The sequence below is a fragment of the Dermacentor variabilis genome, chromosome 9, assembly GCF_050947875.1.
Source record: "Dermacentor variabilis isolate Ectoservices chromosome 9, ASM5094787v1, whole genome shotgun sequence".
Taxonomy (NCBI): Eukaryota; Metazoa; Arthropoda; class Arachnida; order Ixodida; family Ixodidae; genus Dermacentor; species Dermacentor variabilis.
This window is the reverse complement of record NC_134576.1, coordinates 133318065-133340745: the sequence shown is the minus strand read 5'-3', so window position 1 is coordinate 133340745 and position 22681 is coordinate 133318065. Positions and strand designations below refer to the sequence as shown.

Sequence of the window (22681 nt, the reverse complement as noted above, 5' to 3'; positions counted from 1 at the left end):
TCTGTGACAACGTAAGACTGCAGTTGCAATTACACCACTGTCCAACTCAAAAGAATTCATATAGATGCACCAGCCAATTCTATTCAGTTGTTTATGTGATGTCAATGCAGAGACAAGCACCTTTCAATATCAGTATCTCTCGTTAACTATGTTTAGGGCACAGAGGTACGAAGGGAAGGTGCAGTGTGGTTTTGTGGGCAGAGCTAGCACTGAATCCTTATGTTATCAAATATAGTACAGTCATGATTACCTTGATATAAAGAAGTTGCATCAAACATGCCAATCAGTTCGTTGCATCGGAAATTCACAACATATACATGTAACATATGTTACATGCTACCGTCAGTGGTAAATGTTTTATATTTACATATTTATATGCAATAATTTGTAATACCCAAATTAGCTATACTCAGGAAGGACTACTGCATAACAATCTTACAAGCTTTCTTTTCCTTTACGATAATTATCTTATGTTAGCTGCTACTCTGTGCCTTACTTCAACTCCTACCCATTTATTTTTTGTTAAGAGGTCAACAGTTTCTTACTTTGGGATGCCTCATTCAGTATTCATACTGTGCATGCCATTTATGTATTGTACTTATTTTGAAATACCTTTCAGTCGTCCTGCCAAATGCCCATTAAGGCTGACAAAGAAATAAACATTCAACTGCTGTCAAAATGAAGCATTGCACACCATTTGATAAGTACAAAATACAATGAACAACGGAAGAATATCAAAAGAAATTCCTGAAACATGTCAATCGGGAACTTGGGCCAGCATAACTGAAAGAGATCTAAATGTTTTCTGCACCTACAAAGATGCTTGAGTCAAGCTTCAAGTGGGACAAGCGTTCTCCAGCAGCAGCAACAAGCAACCTGACACACAATGCCACAGCACGATAACAGCATGCAGGTCCTAATGCACAATGATAAAATGGATGACAACAAGTCAAAGTTCGCCATTATGCCAGTGACATGCTGCTCCTAGCTGCCTGAACTACTGGTATGTGCGACACGAGTAGAAAAAAAAAGTACAAACCATATGCTGAATCATGATGTACTAAAGGTACAATATACCGAACTGCAGTAATAAGAGGCTAAATATTTGGGGCCTTATCACCTACTTGCAGTGACACTTATCTTGATACCAAGTGCTATCACAATTCAATATGATGCCATGTGTCAACTCACACTGATTCTCTGCACAAGTACTACACAAAACAAAGCTAGCTGAGATACAACCAGAGTCACCTGCAAGTTGCAAAATTATGCCAGTTATTTAAGGGAATGCTATTAAGCCAACCAGGCTCCTGCAACTTACTATTGCCAGCACCTGCCTTTTGTGACCATCTCAGTTCTTCAACACACCAAAGACAGCCTGGTGACTCAATTTTTTTCAGGTTTTTTGATTCCCGCTTAATTGCCACCAGCCGGTTATGCTTCGAGCAAGTACGCGATCTGTAGTGGGAATGTCACGACGCCATCGCCACGAGCGTCTTGAAAAATGAATCACCGGGATTGCTCCGACTGCAAAAACACCTGGCTTTTGAAGGAGGCCGTTTCGCGCACCTCGACCCGACACTTCCAACAAGGACAGCACTTCGATCCGCCTCGTTCCAGTCAAGCAGACACCGACGCGTTACGACAGTTCGGCATCAATATTCAAGAGGCGTCGGCCGCTTAAATCAACGCGCAAAGGAATTAACGTCGCTTCACTGAGCGATGCGCCATTCCGTAAGGAGTAAGCCGACTTGTTTCACAACTGGAGCGAGCTACGGATTAAATCGACAGGTGCGACTTTAGCGCAGTTCGAAAAACAGACGACAAAGGAGGCGCCTTCTTCCGCTGTAACGAGAGAATGCAAAGGTCTGAAACGCGGCGGAAAGAAACAAAAAACGCACAGCCGTACGCGTACAACTGCGAAAGAAAAAAATCGAGACCGCTAGCCAACGCAACTTCTCGTGGGCACGCGGCCAAGCAGACGGCGCGCGCGCTGACGCGTACGAGGATATGCAAATGATCGCACAACGGGACTCGAACCGCCTTATATAGCGATCGGGTACACATTAAGAAAGACGCCATTTCAGCTGCGCCGGTTGGATAATCGCGACTTCGGAGAGTGCCGTTGACGCCACAATTAAAGCGAGATATTTATAAGCAGGCGGCCTAAACGGTCGTGAGAGAATATATCACCGTCATGACGTCACGAAAAGCACCAGTTTAAACGAGTGAGGAAACGAGGCACGATAGAGTAACGAGGGCGAGCACCCTGCAGCGTAATTAAACGCGGTGCGAACGACGGTAAACTCAAGCGCCGAAAGATCAGTTTCTCACAGGTAGCAACAGAGATGACCGCGAACAGAGACGACCGGGATTTAACGGTCTGTTGGCCCAACACTGCGACACCACACAGAACCAGGAACGCGGAGACTTCAACAGCAGAATCCCGACTGTCCCACGCTTCCCCGGCTCACTGCGGAAAACGAACGAAACAAGAAACTGCCAAATGACCGCCAACTTTTGTTTCTGACAGTGGTACGGACAGGTCGTACCGGAAGTCAACGACGCAAGGGCAGGTAGGCCGCAGACGGTGGACCGGTGCGAGCGACGTTTGAAGTGTCAGCACTTCAAACGCGCGCCCGTTTCCGCACGACGCAAATGTAAGGGAACCGTGCAAAGGCTCACGCTAGCCTCTACGAACGCGTGCGTCGTCCTCAGAAAGTCAAAACTTTGGGCTGCCCGCCTCCAGGCATGGAGAGGGGTATCTAACGTCCAGGTCAATCGACTTGACAGGCGTGCAATCCTTGCACCTGCTCAACTTGCCAACACACTGCGTGACAGAGCGAAACTATACATTTAAACAACTTAGCTTCGTACTCCCGTGAGCACAATATACGTCAAAAACGACAGCGTTGCCGGTTTACGGCGCTTTTTTAAATAGAGAGACCGAGCTATGACAGCTCCGGGGCTACCAGTGTCCCGCTACCTAAGCCTACACGCCGGTCTGTGAATGGATACCGCTACGGCAATCATCCTGAAGACGTCAAGCCGTCACGCACAACGCATGCTAGGGAACGCGTAAGGCCTTTCGTTAATAAATAACGGAAAACTCACCAATTCACGCGACGGAACGAGAAGCGAGGTAGACCAAACGCGCAAGGCAAACGAATCCACACCCGCCGCTAGCACTTGCGCAGACCGCTTGCGCTATGGAGGAGGTGCACGAGTCCCGTACCAATGCCCGTACTGTTTATAAGGCACTGTTTATTCTAATTGGTTTCCAATCTTACAAACTTATTAATATTACCATTAAATTATGTGGCTTAGGACATTAAACTAAAATACTCGTTTAATTTCCTAAGTTTGAATAAATAATTATTTTATGCGGCACAACAATCAAGTATGGCGGCGCCCATTGGATGCGCGGATTGATGTGAAGGTGCTTACTGTAGCCAACTTTTTAAACCTGTGTGTGCTTCCTGCGCTCCACCACGTCGACTTTTGTAAGGACAGAAATGACAAAGAAAGACAAACAAAGATCGGTGCAGAGAACCAATGACAGTAGCATCGTTAGTAAGTGCTCCATGGCTTCCAAGGGATACGTGAGGGACGACTTTACTAGACTTTTCGTCGCCAAATGCGCTCGGAGATCGCCTCTCATCAATCGCGGCTACTACGTTCGAGCCAAGTCCATGTCTCAGCTCTTCAAAGATTTCTGCGGTGCCTTCAGGAACCATAGGTGCCAAGTCCTGTCCCTCGGCGCCGGCTATGACGCGAGCTTTTTCAGACTGAAAGCAGCCGGTACATTGCCCGTCGATTGTCGTTACTTCGAAGTGGACCTCCCGTTGGTCGTCGCCAACAAGAAAGATATCATCGAGAGTTCTACTGAGCTCCGTTCGCTAGTCAACGCTGCAGTGACTTCAGGGCACCAGCCGCAGTACTGCCTCCTGGGTCAGGACATCCGCGACCTCGGCCGCCTGGAGTCTGCGCTGCGAGCCGTTGGCCTCGACTTCCGCGTGCCAACACTCGTGTTCGCGGAGTGCGTGCTATCGTACCTGGACACGAAGCATTCCGACAGGCTCGTCCAGTGGACGTCGAGCACATTCGAAGACGTGGCCCTGGCAGTTTACGAACAAGTGGAGCCGCACGACGCCTTCGGAATCGTCATGCTGAAACACTTCGAATCACTCGGCTCGCCGTTGAAATCGCCGCGCGACTATCCAACCGTGGCCTCATTAAGGAGCAGGTACTTGGCGCGCGGCTACGAAGCGTGCGACTGCGTCAGCTTGGCAGAGTTCGTCGCCGCGCTGGACGCGAAGGAAGCGCTGCGGTTCCAGGGTCTCGAGCCTTTCGACGAATTCGAGGAGTGGCTCGAGAAATGCGCCCACTACGCCTTCGCCGTGTCCAGAAAAGGAAGCGCCTTCGAGGCTTTTCTCACAACCGGCTTCGCCCAGCGCGGCGTCGCTTGTGTGCCTGGAAACTCAACCCTACAGCTCGGGCGAGTAGACTGGACTTTGCACAGCGCGGATTCGAGCCTGCGCAGATTTGGCCACTCGTCTGCTCTGACGACGGACGGCAGAGTGATCACAGCCGGCGGCTTTGCTGAAAACGGCGGGAAACACTCGCGCGTCTTCGAGCCTGTCCTGACAGACCCCACAACCTTCCAGTCAGAATTGATCAGCGCGCGCTTAGAAGGTAGACAGCATTTTGCAATGTTATGCCTCGACAACGGCTGCTTTCTGGTAAATGGCGGCCGGACGTCACCGCTTCGAGCGTGTGACACTGACATCGTCATGACCCCCTCCAGTGGATCGTACGTTGCCGAGAAGTCGCATTTTGCCTTTACGCCCCCAGCAAGATGGAGGCATACCTTGGCAAAGCTGAGAAGTGCAGAAGGCCGTGAGAAAGTGGTCCTGTTTGGTGGGCGGACACCGCGTGATGCTGCTTTGAGCGACACTTACGTCCTAGATGTCGCAGAATGTTCATGGAGCAAAGTGCCTGAAGGTGTAGTGTGGCCTGTGTCGCGACACAGTCATGCCGCGGTTTCCACAGCCGATCAGTACTCCATGATTGTGACGTGTGGCTTATCAAGTAGCGAGAAACCTCTCAACTGTGTGTACAGCTTTGATATCGCCACACTAACATGGAGAGAAATTCCTGTGGACGGCCTTCTACCTAGGTACGGTCTTGCTCATGTCATGAAGGGGCAGCTATGCAAAATACGGACACAAGGACAATGAAAAGGACGACACAAACACTGACTAGCTGGCGTCTGTGTTGTCCTTCTCTTCTTACTTGTGTCTGTGTTTGTACACCTGTCTTTCCATACCATGAACACCTACAGACTTGCCTTTTTTCTTTTTCCTTTATAAAAGCTGTCTCTCTGTTGCGTCCAGGCAAGCTGTGGCATTCATTTTGCTTGCTTCTTGTGCACAGACGTCATTATGTATCTAGCATAGTGTCTTTGTGGCTGTGGCATTCTGCTGCCCTGCACAAGGTCATGTACTGAATTCCCAGCTGTATTGGTTGTACTTTGAAGTAGCCACTGAGTGACAATACACTTTCATATGCTCAGATTTTTGCGCATGTTAAACAAACCCAAGGTAGTCGAAACTAATCTGGAGTGCAGGTGTTGCTTAAAGATGTTAGACCACATCAGTAAATTATATCCTACTATTTGTTGGTCACTTAATGAAAGATAGAAAGAAGATATGAACAAAAAATGACCGACATGGATGTAAAGAGCAATCCTTGTACAATGTAGTTGCTGAAAACACCAGTTTCTGAAATGAAGCTCTATGAATGTATGCACACATACCAGCATGTAAGAAGCTGTCACTAAATGTAAGACTGACAGAAAAAGAAGACTGGAAAGCATGTATGAGATACTCCTGCCAGTTCATTCGTGGCATGTGCTTTATATGCCTGCATGAAATCTTGGCCACACCCACTTCCTTCCATCCATCATACTCACTTACACATTGAGTCATAGAACGCTGTTCTTTTGTTCTCTTCAGTACCATTCAAATGTACATGTATCAGTTACATTACAATTGAAAACCAATCAGAAAATTCTCAGCAGGAAGCTTACTTAAATTCTAATTCTGCATCTTGGGCCAAAACAAGTGGCACATGCTTAATTCCAGTAAGCAACAGTGAACTTAAAGCTTGTGCAGCAGCTGGAAAGGTTATTGAAAATGGTCACATGGTTGACTGCCAGAATTCAGAACTGCCCATAACTTTCATGTTTGGCAAGGTAAGGACGTGGCAAATTAAACACATACTCATCATCCCTTCCAAAGTCCACTGCCAGACAGAGGGTTCCTCCAGGTGTCTCCAATTACCCTATCCTACTTCAACCAAACCCATTTTTTGCCTGCACATTTCCTAAGCTGCATAATGTCACAGTAATGTCGAACAGGCCAGGCAGAGAACTTTGTGATCAACTATAATATAGAATCAAAATATTTTATAAGTGTTTACCAACATTTATACTTGCTAAATGTTATCCTATTTTGTGCAAGAAGCATGCGCTATGTTTTACACAACTTCAAAATAAAGTTTGAATGCTCCTTTAACCTGTTGGTTATTTTTGATAACTTGGCATCATTGGTTGTTGCAGGTTCGGCCACACTGCGCACCTCATAGGCCTGACCACCGTTGTGCTCATCGGCGGAGTGAGTGGCAGGAGCGGTGCACCCTGCGGACTAGCGATCGTAGATTTGGTTTCTACGGCGTGCAGGGAAGTGTCACTGCCAGAACAAAACCCAGAACGCCCCTTTATGACCTTTGGCCACAGCAGCGTACTTATCGAAGATTCGGACAAAAGCTCGAGAATCCTCATTGTGGGCGGCGGAGGAAACTGCTTTTCATTCGGGACGCACTTCAACCACCACGTTGCATCGATTGACTTCAGAAGACTATTGGAGTGTGAGATGTGAAGTGTATGTGACTTTATTTTGTAGAGGCGCACAGTAAATAATGTACAGGTGACGTTCGCTCTGCCATGACTTACTGCTCATTAGGACTTTTGCTGTCAGGCTTGTACTGTAGAATCGAAGAAAGCCAACGCTCCTCAAACGTTGACATCACATCTGCAGCTTTCATGCCCTGAAAGGCAAGCACATCTATTAGCTGTAACGTCAGTCATATCAAAGTCCTTCAGAGCATTCATTGGTCATTAAACATTGGTTGAAACTTGCTTTCTCACTGCCAGCTTTCCATCAACGACTTCTGTCTCTGAATCACTCATCAAACATGGCTGTAAATATACACACTGTCCTTCCTACATGCATCATCTTCTCGGTTTGGTGTACAAAGCATAGTTAGTTATAGCAAGGTATAGAATATCTGTTAAAGCAAGTTATGCAATATCATGTACTAATATGTGTAGCCATTTGTCATTTTTTCTTCATTTGATATCACGAGGGCATTCAGATGACCTGGACTCATTGCAGGCGAGTTTTCAAAGCCGCTTGCAATGCTGGGCCAACGTAATGTTCCCTATAAGTTGTAGTTGAACTTAGACCTGTCTCTACTGGTTTTTGGTTTGAAGTATCATGCTGCTTGATGCTTTCAGTTTTGCAGACAATGTTTCACATTGTTCTCGTGGATAAGTTGGTAAGAGATTAAACAGGTAAGCACTGGCTGAGTCATAGTTGTGTGCATCAGGCAGCTGCAAGTTCCCAGGAGAAAGTATCCAGTCAGCTGAACTTGTCTAGTTGAACCTTAATATGACCAACACTGATATAACGAATTATCGGATATAACAAACTAAACAATTCTCAGATATCATTGTAAATAATATATGTTTATAATGAATATCTGATATAATGTAGGTATGTCCATGTCGCAACTTCATTATACTAAATTCAATTGTCAAGTTCTCAGCTTATAGAGCTGACTCTTCACTGGTTACTGCTGGTTTTGCCTAGTTACAAATGAGAATTGCGTCAGGACCTGTGTCAGCATGTGCGGTAGTTATAAGCCATCAATTGTGCATACCTTTTCTTGCTCGCTTTATCTGCTAAACGTCACTAGCAAATCTAACCCTGTAGACGCTCGGCTACTAAGAAACAAGTTCTACCAAGTTTCATGCAACAGTAAAAAAACAGCTTTAAAGCTTCGCCAAATCCTTACCAGTAACAAAAGTGACTCTGCTTCCTCATCACTTTCAGCCCCATTTACGGTATCACTGTCTTTTTCAAACTCCTGAGAGGGGGGATGAGAAAAAAAAAAATTAAACAGTCAAAGGAAACAGGTTATTGGAAGCAAGAACTTATAAAGTGGTTGCACTCTGAATATTTATACAGAGAAATTTTTAAGTGATGGAATTGAATCCCAGCCACAGTAGTTGCATCCGGCCAGGACAAAATGTAAGAATGGTCATGTACTTAGATTTCAGAGTACGTTAATTGATTCATAGGCAGTCGGCATCAAGCAGGAGTGCTTCACTATGGCATCCCTCACATCCAGACAGTAGCTTTGAAATAAAACTCGTGTGGCTCTGAAGTGTTGCACCCAATAAACATTATTTTACAGACCTGTTTCATCACTCCAGCAAAGTGTGAGCTCGGCTCCTATGAGTACCATGACGTCAGTAATTCTTTACATGTTGCCTAACCACGTAAGTGTTTATTATTTTGAGCAAAGGTTACCTTGTGTTTTTCTTTTTATGACTTATTGTCGAACTTCACGCGATCAAAAACCCTTCTGAAGCTTTTTTCAACCAATTTGCTTCAAGTTTTAAGTGTAAAAACACTGCATCACTGTTGGGCCAAGTCAATCTTGTCTTTGTTTTCTGAATCATCACTTTCAGTAGCAGAAGTGATGAGAAGACTATCACCGTCTTCTTCTCTTGACAAAAAGAAACTCTAGTGCATTGCTTTCACTGTCAGAATTGAGCAGTGCCGTTCTTTTGCATAAGCAAGACATAATGAAAAATCGGGAAACCTGCCACTTGCATAGGTGTCAATCTGTGAACATTACAATTTGTAACATCCTACAGACACAACATCAAGTAAGGGGGTGTGGTGTGTGTGTGATAGCACACATTTGCTTGCCCCAAGCACCCACCTTATAAGGTATTCATATACACTTAACTAATGATTTTCCTTTAGGCATCGCACAGAAGCAGTCACAAACTTGAGACAGCAAGGAATGAAAAGCAAGACATTGTTTATAGATCTCAGTGACTTTTTCAGCAACTTTGCTCTTTGTTGAATTCATCTGTTTCTGGAACTTGTCTGTATAAACTTGCCTGAAACAATTACCCCTTTTACATATTTTGACTATCACAATACTTCCAACGAAAGCATTGGAGACCGACAAGCGAAACTTTTTCACAAACAGAATTAATTTTTCACAGATACTGATGCAACGTTCGTAAAACCATAAAACACACCCAAATTCATAAACTTTAACAAAGAACTTGAGAGAGACGGCAGATGCGCACTTGTCAAAATAAAGCACCTGCAACCACAGTTGTCATTTACTCTGCCATGGGAACAGTGGCAATCTTGTGTTGAAACATGTATGATAGTGTATTAAGATTGAGAATTGTCTCAACACAATTCGTTTGATCTATGTGAACATTGTTTGAGCAATAGCATTTTGTTTCTGCTATAACAGGCTAGTTAAACTCACATTCAGAGCCTGCGTTGTGAAGTCTTCTGGAAGTTCTAGGCTTGAGATCAGCTGTTCAACCTGCAATGAGAACCCAACATCATTACAAGTGCCAAATAAAAAAACAGCAGCTGCAAATAAACACTATACCTCAGAAAGCATTTTGAGGTTGCGTACTTTTGCAAAGGACTGATTCCCTGACAGTGCCCCTTGGTACAGCAATCTGCAAGTAAAGAAAAATTCCAGGTATTCTCAGCACAAGAGCTACTTGGTATTTACTCATCTTTTTAATATTTCGCTTTCTTGCTGTTATCAGTTATGAAAATGCAAGGCAACACACGTAGGAAATGGCATGCTAAGACACAAATCTGCTATCTCCATGAGACAACAAACTTTGGTTAAATAATCTAAAGTTGCATAAAATATTAAACAGACCCAGCCATGTTCAATGGATATATGACCAGTACAGGTACAGGAACAGATATGTCCACAAACTGACTGCATTCTAGGGAACTAGTTCAGTGGCTTCATCTCTGCATACATACAAACACACACAAATGCGGGCATACTTTTACTGTTCAGGCACTTTGAATTCCCTTTAATTACTTGTTTCTAGCTTCACTGCAAAGCCAGGCAGCCTGAACTGAATAAAATTCTAAATACACTGAAACCATATATTGGTTTGAACATAGTACATTATTAGACTTAACTGATCATAGTTTTAGTTATTGCATGTGCATTATGTCTTTTTATTATACATGCTCGTCTGTCAAGCCATCCAGCAAGGAGGGAGGCTGTGAAAAGAGATGACAATAAGTACTTATGCTGACAAGTACTTATCAGTATGTTACGTATGACAACTACTCACCATAAAATCCCAAGAGATAGCCCACCTAAATTGAGTGAAACTTTGAGGTGGGCTAACTTTCAATGTAGTAGGTAATTCTTAGATGGGTACCTTTTTCAGTAGGACACGTCTATTTGATTTTGCTAACACACCAACTTCACTCCACACTGTGTCCAGCCTACTTGCAAGCGCACAACAAGGAGCGTCAACAACATGTCCGTGTCTTGGAATGCTACTTCTCATAATCGTCGTCTTGCATCGTCTAGACAGTGACAACAAAGAGGTTAGCAAGAGGTGCAGAAAGATGTGTCACATTACCTCGCCTTCAGCAGGCATGCCCCAGCCTTGAGAGGCAGGTTACCAACGTCTGTCCGAGTTTCAAGCTGGCTTAAACAGCACACTGAAAGCTTGTACCAAAGATCAGACGTCCAAGGTCGAACCAGGAGGCACCTGCAGAGGGCTGCGCTCTCCTCTAGAATGCAAAAGAATGAGGTCATCGTTCAGGTGGCCTTGCTGAACTGAGCAAGAATGCAGGAACAGACATGGTAGTGTGAATGGGCAGACCAAATTCTCTATAGACAAGCAACGCTCTTTTACTAGTCAAAATTTTACAGGAACATAGAAACAAAGTGATCAACAGAGGTTGAACGAGAAATGTATCAGTCAAGTCCCCTTGTTGGAGCATTACAGCTGAGTCACCCCTTCTTTGTCTTTGTTTACTAGTGTAATTCTTACCAGTTGCGCTTTTCATGTGGTTGTATATCTCAGATTGTAGCATCCACACTGCGACCCTGTGATCACTGTTCGTCGCTAGTGCTTCCTGTTTAAGCAGAAAAGCAAGAAAACCACAACAATGAGAGTTGGTTTAGTGAGGTGAACTTCGATACGCACATGAGACTAGAAAGTGGCATACCAACGTATCGGCGTACTTCAATGCTTCGTCGTTTCGGCCGAGTTTCAAGCAGCACCTGGACATTCCTTCGAGGCAGTCCCGTTTCACGGAGGCAGCGGACTTCGGCGCAAGATCCAAGCAACGCTCGTAGTCCTCAAACGCGTTGCGAAAGTCGTTTCTCGCATAATGATAATCTCCCTTGTACTTTTCCAGCATCATCTTTTCTTCGTGGTCGTCATTAGTGGCGGTGAGAAACCACTGAAAGGATACTTCGTTATTTTCGGTCAACGTTCCAAACATAACGAATTATGACACTTTCCAAAGTGCTCTACCGGTTGACGCTCACCTCACTTACACAGATCTTGGCGTTGTACGAAGTTCCAGGCTCGCCACCTCTGATCCTTGGAGAGTCGAAAACATCGTCGTCGAATGCAAATTCCATCGCGAATGACGCAAAAGAAGAACCACGAACGCTGCCGAATCTGTCGTGCAATTTGCCGCTTGCGTACACGCAGTACACGCCATAAACGCTCACAAGGCTCACAGGCACATGGAATGTTCAGACTAAATTCTACCGCCAACCAAACTAAAACAAATCACGTGATTTTTTATTGGTAATGTTTACTTATTTGTTTATTAGTAGTACATCATACGCTTTCACAATGCAAACGATGCGTTTTCTTTGACGTTAAACGATCTTGTAATATGAGAAAACGGAACGTTATTGGGTTAGCGGTGCAATACAATCTAGCAGTGGCCGGAAGCTTTACGTCACGTGCCCAGACGGCTGCAAGCTTGACTTCCGTTTTCTTGTTGCGTTTTATGTCTGGTGTTTGGTCATCGGTGATCGGCAAATCGGTGAAGTTACGATCGTTCCAGTTTTGTGTACCAGGATTTGCACAGTTTAAGCGCGATGGGATGCGACGGTGGCACAATCCCACGTCGCGACGAGCTCGTCAGAACCAAGCAGAAGCCCGAACAGGTACGCAAATCTGCCTTAATTTATGCACCCCCTTCAGGCATTGCATATCATGAGCCTTTCAACAGACTCCAGGCAGCACACAGTAGAGATAGCGCCTAGCGAGCTTTTGTCATCCGAACTGAACCTGTCTCATCGTTTTCTTGTGTGTGAAATTTCAGAAAGACAAAGATGCCGAGGCCGTGGCCAAGTGGAAACACTGCGCAATCACGCAGGAAGAACTCAGACTGCCCATCGTATCCTGCGAACTCGGCAGGTAATTGTCAGTTTTCGTCAATTGTGTCGTCGATTGTCGATATGGAGTAGCGCACTAACCTCATTAGCACGTCTGAACTTCATGCATGAAACCTCGGGTTCTCTATTTCCACTCGTGGTATGTAATTGCTGTGTTCGCTTCTTTCAGATTGTACAACAAGGAAGCTGTCATCGAACACCTTCTCAACAAGGACGCGTCTTGCGAGGCCGCCATGCACATTCGATCAATGAAGGTTCGTTTATTTTTCTGATACGCAAGAAGCTTTTATTACTACCATTACTGGTATAAATTTTATTTGCCCGATCTCGGGATCTCCCGTGATCTTCCAATTCGAACTGTCGTCAACGTATTACCATTACAGCGCTTTGTATGGCGTTCCTTCGTCTAAGTTTGCACTGTTGATATCTCGAACGTTACGTCGCGTGATAAAAGTACGATTTTGTCCCGTGATCGCCTATCTGGTTTTGCCTCTTACATTGCCTTTCTTGAACGAACACATTACAATGTTACGAGTGAGTAATATCACCTCCCGTCGCAACAATGAGCATTGAGCGACACAATTAAGCTCTACAGAATCTTCCCATTTCTCAGTGCCACAGTAAGTAAGTAAGTAAGTTTGTTCCTAGTCCAATTTAACGCAGGGCAGGCGTTTTAGGTGCCACAGGAAAAACACAGGCGCCATATGTGTTGATGACGAATAGAGGTCGCTGGCTCTGTTTCTTATTGGATATGACGGTACCACTTTCTTGCTAATATGAGGTGGGCCATGAGTAGACATTAAAGCGTTGGCTTCACTCGAATACAGAGCCAGTGACGGCAAATTGAATCCTTCATTATCGTGAGCTCTAAAAAGGCAAACTTTTGTTGAGTCTATTATAATGTGTCACTTCCACATCACACGCAAAAGAAACAAAAAAGTAATTGTGACATTATCTCGTAGGACGTAGTGGAGCTGAAGCCCACCGAGAACCCTGGCTACAAGCGGCGTGATGCTGACAAGGGTGATGAGTATGTAGACCTGAGAGCATCCAGGTTCATCTGCCCAGTGGTTGGCCTTGAAATGAATGGAAAGTACAAGTAAGTTGTGGCTGCGGGTTTGACCTTTCTTAGTGCTGTTGCAGTTTGAGGTGATCTGAATATTTGTTTCACGTCATCGGCCACTGCCTTGCCACCACTCTCAATGACTCACATTCCTTGAGCAATCCTAAACCAGTAGACGTAGAAAAACTTCGAGCTAACTCGCATTCTTCTGTTGCCTTGTAATACACCTGCCACATATGCAGGATTTTATCAGTTTTCTACAAAAATTAGTAACATTAACTCTGGCACTACAATAAGTGATGTCCATATCGAAGCTCTGGCTGGCTGCTTCTTTGGAGTAGCAGAAGCAGATCCTTAAGGCCATGCTTGCTTGCACTGCAGACACTGCGATGTCACAAGCGGTCCTGCTTCCAGCATGAAGCCATGCTGCACTTGGCGAGCATTTTAGATTGACCGCGGGAAAAAGATTGTATAGTTAACTGTGGCATGCTCAAGGAATTCAGGCCTGATACTGTAATTTCAAAATTGGCAGCTACCTAATAGAGGGGAAAAAAAAGTGAGCTGCAGAATTTTTCTCAGTACTCTTCGAAGGCCTTTTTTTTACCATTATCTTCATACTGCTGGTGCATCAGGTCTGAAGGTTTTCCAAAATACTATCTTAAAGGCGTCATGCCTACGCTTCTTGTAACATAATCCACAGTCGCAGAAATCACTGCTCAACTCTAGTGCACGGTTTCACATTCATAATTGATGGTGCCTTCCTGTTGTGTGTGTTGTGGTTTCAAAACTGGCTTTGTGGACACTGTTGTGGTTGTTGCAGATTTTGCTACCTCCGACAGTGTGGCTGTGTGCTGTCAGAACGTGCCCTCAAGGAAGTGAAATCTGAAGTGTGCCATAAGGTAATCAAAGTTCAATTACCACTTGTCTATATTGATGTGAAGGCGTCAGATGGCTCATTGAGCGAAAAAGCCAGCGTCTGTTGCAACGAAATCGCACCTGAATTCCCATTGGCTGCGACCTCACATTACGAGTGCGCCTTGATGGAGTTCCCATTAGCTGTGACGCCATGGCACGAGTGCGCCTTGATGGAGCAGAGCGGACAAAAGTGGACGCCTGCTGCTGCACTAGTGCACCAGGTGTTGCATCAGGGGAGAGGGCATTGCCGTGTAGGTGGCATGAGGTGTTGGCACCGCATGCTGCTGCTGCTTGCTGGTTCAGGCAGCACATACCGCTGTAGTTCGTTACTCGCAGCGTTCAATTGAACATTAGGGCTCTCGCCTGCATTATAACTGCACCTCAGTCAGGCCAAATCAAAAGTGCCAAGTGTCTCAACGTGCTTGCTTGCCCACAAAAAGCTCATAACTCGAAGGACCACTCCATGATGTGCAATAGGACATTGATACCTTCTCATTCACAACTCATAAGGTGTGCTTAGGTGTCATTGAATATGTGTGTGCGTGTGTGTGTGCATGTGTGTGTGTGTTTAGGACTTGCTGTCCCATTATCAGCATTAAAATTTTGCATGTGTGACTGGGCACCTATTTCAGAAAATGAAATACCATGTCACATCTAGAAATTATTACAGACATGGAGCCTGGGGCCACATTAAGGTCATTTTTATTTGGTTATTTGTTTCTTATCACACATCGCAGAGAGTATGGCTGACAGCGAAAATGGAAGTTTGACTTCATGCCAGCAAATTATGTAGGGCAATAATTGAAAATGAAATAAATTGATACATAGTATGGCCCTGTTTTCTGAACCTGATCTCGCATCTACCATACACCTTCACTTTTTTTGACCTGTTACATGGCATCTTATATCTTGCAGTGCAGGGTTCCACTTGTATGCACTGCTATAGAAGGCTCTGAGTTAAAAGCTTTTCTTCTTTTTCTTTCACTTATTTTCATTCAGTGTGGAAAGCCTTTCGAGGAAGATGACATTGTTATTCTAAACGGATCCGATGATGACATTGCTCTATTGTCAGCACGGATGGAGCTGCGTCGTGCAAAGGCAAAAGCTGAGAAGGTGAGTTGCATTTCAAGTTAGCAGGTCAGAGTAAATCGCTTCAAGAATGGATGCTTTTTTTCTTTGTTTCTTTTTTTTTTTCACCTTTTTTCATTTAAAAAGCATTATATATAGTGCACCCAAAACATTTCTGCCCACCTGACATGTAACACTATGCCCTGGAAAGTGAGAACTTGTAAAACAATGTATGGTCTGCAGACACTACAGCACAATTTACCCAGGTTACTTAATAGATTAAATAATGAACACAGTAAACTTGAAGATATAACATTCAAAGAACTTCGACAGCACTTTAATAAATTCTAGGCCGTTAACTTTGTTAACTTTTCGTTTCTGCAAACCAAGTTTTTCGTTTCCGCGTTATCCCTAACAGTGTAAATGGTGAGGGAATGGTTCTGTCTTCCCTTCTTTCAATTTACAATGTGTGCTTTATCTGTTTTGTTTCTCTTTACCGTCATTGTATATGTATTACTGTTATTTCTTACAGATAAGTGAAACTGCATTTTTGTTTCTTTTGTGACTCCTCCGTCGTTGATTGTGTTGTTTTATTACATGAGTGAACTAATTTGTATTTCCATCTTGCCTTATTCCATCACAATTTGTGTACGTTACATTGTATGCTCGGGAAGTGTGATTTCAAACGTGACCATGTATTATATGCCTTCTTTGTCGTTACGTAACTGCCCCGTGTATGGGGGGCCTACGGCTCTGTCAAGCGGTCATTGGTGACAGCTTTTACTGCAAGTCTCCCGTGTCGTGTATTTTTATGGGACACAAAAACATTATTACTATTATTATTAATATCATAACATTATCATGTTTCTGTTTCCTATGAGAGCTCCAGCTAATTAAGAAAAATGCTTACCGACTTTCTGTAAGAATTCAAATTTGAGCTATTTGTGAAGTTGTATGCTAGCAGGTACATTTGCTGTAATTCTGTGCCTGCCTCATGTTTGCAGAAGTCTAAGAAGCGGGCAACAGACACTGTGGAAGATGGGAAGAAGAAGGCTAAAATAGAGACTGGAAGTAGCGAAAAGAATTCTACAGCTGTGAACGGTATGAACTGTTGATGACCTCACATTTTACTTAATGCAATGTTTAAGTCTCCAGGTTTAATAATGTACTAGCGCTATGTACTTGGTTTATCGCTTTCGGTGATGCCATCACTTTTGCAAGGTGTCACATGACTCGGCACCACGCACATCAGTGCATATGAGTGACGGCATCCAAACATGCTGTCTTGGCACAGTGCAAGGAACGCTGTTGCACACGTTTGTCAACATGTCTGGTGCCAGGTCATGCGAAAGTGATAGTACCCCCAAAAGTGATCGCCGAAAAACACTGCGCTTGGTTTTCTAATGCACTGTTTTGGTGTCATGCTTGAAGTCAAACAAAAAGTGAGATCTGTTTCGCTGTTACTTTGAGACAGTTACTGTTAGTTCTCATTCCGCTAATTCAATGCATTTATAAGCAGCACAGCTAACATTACTAGCCCTCACATGAAATGGTTTTGCTATAATCATAATATGACTCTCATTTGTAATGATACAAAAATTCCACTTAGTATATTCATATCTCTATACTACATCCAGTGCAGTGAATGCTAGGACTCATGCTAGGCAATTAGTAATGAGAGCCGGCAACATGTTTATCTATTTATCTTAATTATTACATACTGCAGACCCTTGGGTCCAAGCAGGTGGGCAGATTGAAAATAGCAGACATAATACAAAAAGCAGCAATAGAAACTGTTTTGAGATTAGTGTAATAACAAAAATAATAAAACACAAAGTAACAACAATAGAATTTGTGTAAAGATTAGTGTACTAAGATGTAATACTGTAATGTAGGTTCCAGAATAAGGGAGCAGGGGTCAACCACTGTGCACTTTTAATCCTTCTGTGAAGCTTCCATCGAGTTGGCGTTGTGCAGAGGGCAGTCGGAGGCATAATTTAGAAGAGCCCTTCTTTTGGTTCTCTCTTCTTTTTGGCTGACACAATACATAGCTTTCACTGTACTGTACGGAATTGGTGACATAGAGTGCAGCCAATTCCTTTCTAACATTTTCTTTTCCTGGTGACTTCTACACCCATTCCAGGTGGTGCATCTACTAGCGGCACTTCGAAATCTGAAGTTGGCGCTGCAACAAAAATGATTCTTCCAGAAAAAGCACGCCACGGGTACAGCATCGCCAAGGACCCGAACACGAGCGAGGCTTTCAAGTCTTTGTTCACCTCCCATCCTAAGGCTCTCAATCAACCAAAGCCACACTGGGTTACACACAACCCCTTGTTCTACTGACCAAGTGTACATATTTTGCAGTGGTGAACGGACAGCACGTCTTCAAAAGATATGTGGAAGCATGCAGTGATTAATAAAAGAGAAAAAGTCAGCACTTCCTTTTTTCAAAGTACATGTTCTCGACTTGTTTCTGTATTATTAATTTTTCTTAAACAAGGGAAGATAGAATTGCAGTGTGTCCTTTGGACTATTAAGATTTCACGCAGCTCCCTAATTAGTGTTAAGACCCCTAACATTCTTCGCCATGGTAAGTTTTAATGGCGTGCCACTTAAAATTTAAAAAAAATTATGCAAAGCAACCGGAATTTTCCCATTGCACCATTCACAAGCTATGCCGAAATGCAAACACCAGACCAGGCAGATGCATAGCGCAAGATACAGCGATGTCACGTGGATGAAGGTGACTTATGGTGGTTGTGGAAGGTAGAATGGTGACGAGAGGTATATGTACAGAGAAGTATGACATATCAGTAAAGACATTTGAGGATTCCATACACTCTGTGACACACTGCCTCATGTCCATTGATGAAGGAGGATTGGCCTAGCATGGGCACACACAGCTGTTGATTATCATTCGCTGTTCTATTGAGAGGACTGTGCTTTAGAGATACCTATAAGCCAACATAACTGCTGGTTTCATCATGCTTTGTATAAGTGGTGGCCCAAATCTATGCCCCAGTTGTGGCACCTTTTGGAAAAATAGATGCAGATTTTGAAGGCTGCATGCCGCTGATGCGATAGTAGAAGCCGGAAATATGTTGTAGGCGTCAGATTTTTGGCATCACCTATTTTATCACACAGTAACGGAGGTGCACTTACTGGCACTACATTGTTTATCAAAGCTTTGTGCTACGTAGGCTATTTAATATCTTGCACTGCTCCATTAAAATGTCTGAGTGCTTTCGAGATACACACGAGCCGACATATTATATAAATTTATTGTTTGGTTATGCATGACAGAGATGTGCTCAATCGCACTACAGTGTCGTTCCTGGAGCCTCGCCCGCGTACATATCAGGCGTAAAACCGAAAAGCGGCGAGTCACGCCAAAGCTCGGGAAAGTCGAGAAAAAAAAACTTTTTTTTTAATATCTCGAGAATTCGGTAGCCTTCCATAATGTTTTGCTAATTCAGTGCCAAGAAATAAGCGTGTAATACCGATGTCACACGACCACTTCCGATCGCGATCATGCCCGATCCGGATCGGGCTTCATCGCGACCAAAACTGCGCCGTGTGACACCCGTATGAAAGTGGCACAGCCATAGGTTCTGCTCAAGGAGCACTCGGTAACCGAAACTGAAACCAGAAGCGAATCGCAACAACAACAACAAGAGTATATGCTCGCTTTAGAGGCAATAAATAAAACGTAAATGCTCCAGTCTAACATATTTGTTTATTGCATTGAAGCCAGCCAGGCTCTGCTTTACTGTTATGCCATCTTTAGCTCAAATTACGCATAGCCTCCTGAACGTCAGCAATGCTTGGCCAGTTGATTCGAAATGCGTGGCACACAGCCTACTAACTCTATGCACACAGCATACCGCAGCGGCACGTATGTAGTACCGCCACAGGGCACTACATTCTCATTCATTATAGGTGTCTTTGCTAGAGCATGGACAGCTTTACCGGCGCGCATGTGGTCGCAGCCATGGTCGCAGCTATTTCGTTGCTTTGTATCATAGCATCTTCGTATAGCATACGTTCTGTCCCCATATCTCCGTCTTTTTCTTTTCCTAAAGCAATGCTTATAATAACTACAGTTTATGCAGTTTCGCATGCAACTTAATAAGCAAATCTGATAAGCACTGCATGCGCTGAAAGTTGGCGTTGCCCTAATCGTGTCCCATAAACTCTGGCCAATTAGTGAGAAAGTGGCGCCCTCTAAGCAATATTTTGGCTTTGACAGCACTGGTAACTTTGTCATTGGAGCAGGCATTTAATAATTTATTAGGAAGCTATAAGTCACGTGCTTCCGGCAACGCGCACTTTCCTTCTGCACTTCCGGCGGCGAGAGCAAGGTGGAGGTCGACATTTTGTCCGACGAGTAACATTTCCCCTTGGGCTCGACATGTTCTCAGCGCTGCAGAAAGTGGGCGCTTTCGCGCCGGCCTGCACCCAGGCCCGTAACATGGCAACCCTCAAAGACATCCGGATGCGTTTGAAGTCCGTCAAGAACATCCAGAAGATCACACAAAGTATGAAGATGGTGTCCGCGGCCAAGTACGCCCGTGCCGAGCGTGACCTCAAGCAGGTCCGACCGTACGGCGAAGGGGCGCAGGCCTTCTACGAGGCGGCCGAGATCAAGCCGCCGGAGGGAAAACAGAAGACGTTGATCATCGCCATCTCGTCGGACCGTGGCCTCTGCGGCGCTATCCATTCGAGCGTCGCCAAACGCATCCGAACCATGATGCATGAGGATCCCCAACTGCACGAGAACGCTCGCATCATCTGCGTCGGCGATAAGGTTTGCAAGTTTTAACGTTCGGGCGTGTGCGTAAATCCTACGTGGCCTGCTTCGGAGAATATACATTTTATTTTATTGTCTGGGAGGACATTGCCTTCATATGAGGGCGTTGCAACGCGACAATTTGGCTGACTTGGGGACATAAACCGTCGGAAGAGGGAACATCTGGCGGTCTTCTTGAATGTTTCTCGAGTTACGTGAGGTGCACTTGTCCATCAATTTTTCTTTTCTAGCTGCATTCGCACTTTAATTCTCTTTGTAGCAGTTTGCCTGCGCTTTATCCAACGTGCATACCGCCGCATGTGTAAGGTGGAAATCTCGTGGACTTGCAGGTCCAGTAACAGCAGTCTCCTTGCCTGCGGCTAATTCTACTAGCCGGTAAACAAAGCAGTTTAGGCTGACGCTCTGAAGTCATGTGCATTTCCGTTTTTTTTCCCCTCCATATTACTACAAGTGCCGGCGTCATTTGAAGCCGTACCACTGAACGTTTAAATTTGCGATGTATCATTTTCTGTCGTAATATGACGTGGAATTAAGGTTAGCGTGCTCAGCTCTTAAAGCAGGGCCCGGTTATTGGGTGATTGCGCTTTGAGGCTAGCCATCTTAACATCTAATATGCTCTTTGCCACTCATCCAGGTACGGGCCATTCTTCAACGGCTCTACAGCGACAACATCCTTCTGAGCTTCTCGGACTTTGGCAAGAAGCCGCCCATCTTTGATGATGCTGTGAAAGTGGCCAATGCCATCCTCGGCTGTGAATACGAGTTTGACAAGGGGATCCTGCTGTATAACCGCTTCAAGTCGGTGGTGTCGTACACGACAACCGACATTCCAGTCTTCAGCCTCGATACTGTGTCTGGCAGTGAAAAGATCACATTGTACGACAGTCTAGATGCCGACGTTCTCAAATGCTACCAAGAGTATTCACTGGCCAGCCTCATTTACTATGTGATGAAGGAGAACTCGTGCAGCGAACAGAGCGCGCGGATGACTGCCATGGACGGCGCAACCAAGAATGCCGGCGAAATGATCGACAAGCTCACATTGACCTTCAACAGGACCAGGCAAGCGGTCATCACCAAGGAGCTGATCGAAATCATCTCCGGTGCAGCCGCCTTGTAGACGCTACCACACTGCCAGCCTCTCTCCCTTCCCTTGGGAGACTAATGGTGTATCCGCTGAGGATGCCACGGAAAACATGCTACTGCCGCCATTTTGTTTTTCAGGAGAGGCTGTAATCTTGTTCAGTACAGAATAGGAAAATACAAAAAATTAAACTGTTGTACTGCCCATCTTCCAACCCTCACCTTGAGATGATCAACTACTGCATTCGGTGCTCTGTGGTTGATGCAGACATTTGGTTATAGAAGACTCGTCTACATCATCATAATCTATTGCAAAGTAACTACCATGAAAAAGGACTAAGCATGACATTAAGCACATAGCCTTGGCAGCGCTGCCTACTCTGACACTGGCCCTCCTTCCAGGGCCTACCTGCGCGTTGACTCTTTGGGAAATAGGCTCTGCATTGTTGCTGGCCATTCCAAGGCTTTGTTTTGTTCGTAGTAGCCCTTAGCAATTCCCTCATCATGGTCAGCCCTTGCCACCCACACTTTGCTTGACTTGCCCCATGCCTGGCAGCTAGAAATTAGCGCGTGCCTATAACATGGCAGACACCTATTTCCCAGAAGCCTTTCCTTTGTTTTTTAATGACTAGGCTTCAGAAACGTCACATGGTGTTCCCTTATATTTTTCCTTTGTCCATAGTAACTACGCCCACAGTGCAGCAGTACCTAGGATTTGAAGTCCAATTTGGTTTAATTCTTTGTGCTCAAGGACATCACGCTACAGTCTGTTGTGGCTATTATAGTATGGTATGTTAGTAGCTTGCTTCTGAATACCTACAGACTGTAAATTTGCATCATAACGGACAAATTAGGGAAGGGATAAGCGTTTACTATATTAGTGTTGCTGAGTTTGCTCTTAAACATGGCCTCAAAGCTAAATGAGTAGCCAAGACAAGGCTGACAAGACAATGACAAGGCTCATGGTGAACAAAGACAAATTAAGGTTTTATAAGCAATGTAGCGAAATCAAAGCCCAGATCTGCTCGTAACTAATGGAACTGATCGTCTTTTCGTGTTCAAGACTGCAGAGTCCACACCGCTTTCATCATCAATTTATATTCGCCCTATTAGGCTTTTCTCAAGTTGATATGCACGAAACTGCTTATGTGTACAGGTTACGC

The 22681-nt window shown here is 44.7% G+C and overlaps 4 protein-coding genes across 8 annotated transcripts in view; 3 read left to right on the top strand and 1 right to left on the bottom strand.

The window, feature by feature from the left end:
• Positions 1 to 11943, bottom strand: part of Eb1 (microtubule-associated protein RP/EB family member 1) — a 37116-nt gene extending 25173 nt beyond the window's left edge. The window contains exons 1-8 of one of the 5 annotated variants that reach the window (XM_075669521.1): positions 11710 to 11943; positions 11385 to 11621; positions 11207 to 11291; positions 10790 to 10943; positions 9802 to 9847; positions 9646 to 9705; positions 8140 to 8211; positions 7016 to 7110 (exon numbers count right to left, since the gene is read on the bottom strand). In XM_075669521.1, coding sequence (XP_075525636.1) covers positions 7016 to 7110; positions 8140 to 8211; positions 9646 to 9705; positions 9802 to 9847; positions 10790 to 10943; positions 11207 to 11291; positions 11385 to 11621; positions 11710 to 11805 — 845 coding nt within the window. In that variant the 5' untranslated portion in view covers positions 11806 to 11943. Of the gene's footprint in view, positions 1 to 1321; positions 1730 to 3114; positions 3247 to 7015; positions 7111 to 8139; positions 8212 to 9645; positions 9706 to 9774; positions 9848 to 10789; positions 10944 to 11206; positions 11292 to 11384; positions 11622 to 11709 lie in introns of those variants that run through there. The other 4 variants (XM_075669520.1, XM_075669518.1, XM_075669522.1 and 1 more) reach the window with 4 other exon arrangements.
• LOC142557566 (tRNA wybutosine-synthesizing protein 4-like) lies at positions 3377 to 6994 on the top strand. Its single transcript, XM_075669510.1, has 2 exons — positions 3377 to 5179; positions 6623 to 6994. Exons 1-2 carry the CDS (start codon positions 3516 to 3518, stop codon positions 6939 to 6941), a joined length of 1983 nt encoding a protein of 660 aa, XP_075525625.1. The 5' UTR covers positions 3377 to 3515; the 3' UTR covers positions 6942 to 6994.
• A 218-nt stretch (positions 11944 to 12161) lies between the features above and the next one.
• LOC142557572 (replication termination factor 2) lies at positions 12162 to 18082 on the top strand. Its single transcript, XM_075669524.1, has 8 exons — positions 12162 to 12345; positions 12504 to 12598; positions 12746 to 12830; positions 13539 to 13675; positions 14460 to 14538; positions 15554 to 15667; positions 16627 to 16723; positions 17766 to 18082. The coding sequence occupies exons 1-8, from the start codon at positions 12277 to 12279 to the stop codon at positions 17966 to 17968; spliced, it is 879 nt and encodes a 292-aa protein (XP_075525639.1). The 5' UTR covers positions 12162 to 12276; the 3' UTR covers positions 17969 to 18082.
• Positions 18083 to 19956: 1874 nt separating this feature from the next.
• On the top strand, positions 19957 to 21715 carry ATPsyngamma (ATP synthase, gamma subunit). Its single transcript, XM_075669523.1, has 2 exons — positions 19957 to 20432; positions 21070 to 21715. The coding sequence occupies exons 1-2, from the start codon at positions 20037 to 20039 to the stop codon at positions 21553 to 21555; spliced, it is 882 nt and encodes a 293-aa protein (XP_075525638.1). The 5' UTR covers positions 19957 to 20036; the 3' UTR covers positions 21556 to 21715.
• The last annotated feature ends 966 nt before the right edge of the window (positions 21716 to 22681 follow it).

Excerpts from the sequence above, each read along its gene's own strand:
- ATPsyngamma (XM_075669523.1), top strand. The coding sequence starts at position 20,037 with ATGTTCTCAGCGCTGCAGAAAGTGGGCGCTTTCGCGCCGGCCTGCACC. Across the intron at positions 20,433-21,069 it reads TCATCTGCGTCGGCGATAAG|GTACGGGCCATTCTTCAACG; the intron begins GTTTGCAAGTTT and ends CCACTCATCCAG.
- LOC142557566 (XM_075669510.1), top strand. The coding sequence starts at position 3,516 with ATGACAAAGAAAGACAAACAAAGATCGGTGCAGAGAACCAATGACAGT. Across the intron at positions 5,180-6,622 it reads GTGGACGGCCTTCTACCTAG|GTTCGGCCACACTGCGCACC; the intron begins GTACGGTCTTGC and ends TGGTTGTTGCAG.
- LOC142557572 (XM_075669524.1), top strand. The coding sequence starts at position 12,277 with ATGGGATGCGACGGTGGCACAATCCCACGTCGCGACGAGCTCGTCAGA. Across the intron at positions 12,346-12,503 it reads CCAAGCAGAAGCCCGAACAG|AAAGACAAAGATGCCGAGGC; the intron begins GTACGCAAATCT and ends GTGAAATTTCAG. Across the intron at positions 12,599-12,745 it reads GTATCCTGCGAACTCGGCAG|ATTGTACAACAAGGAAGCTG; the intron begins GTAATTGTCAGT and ends CGCTTCTTTCAG.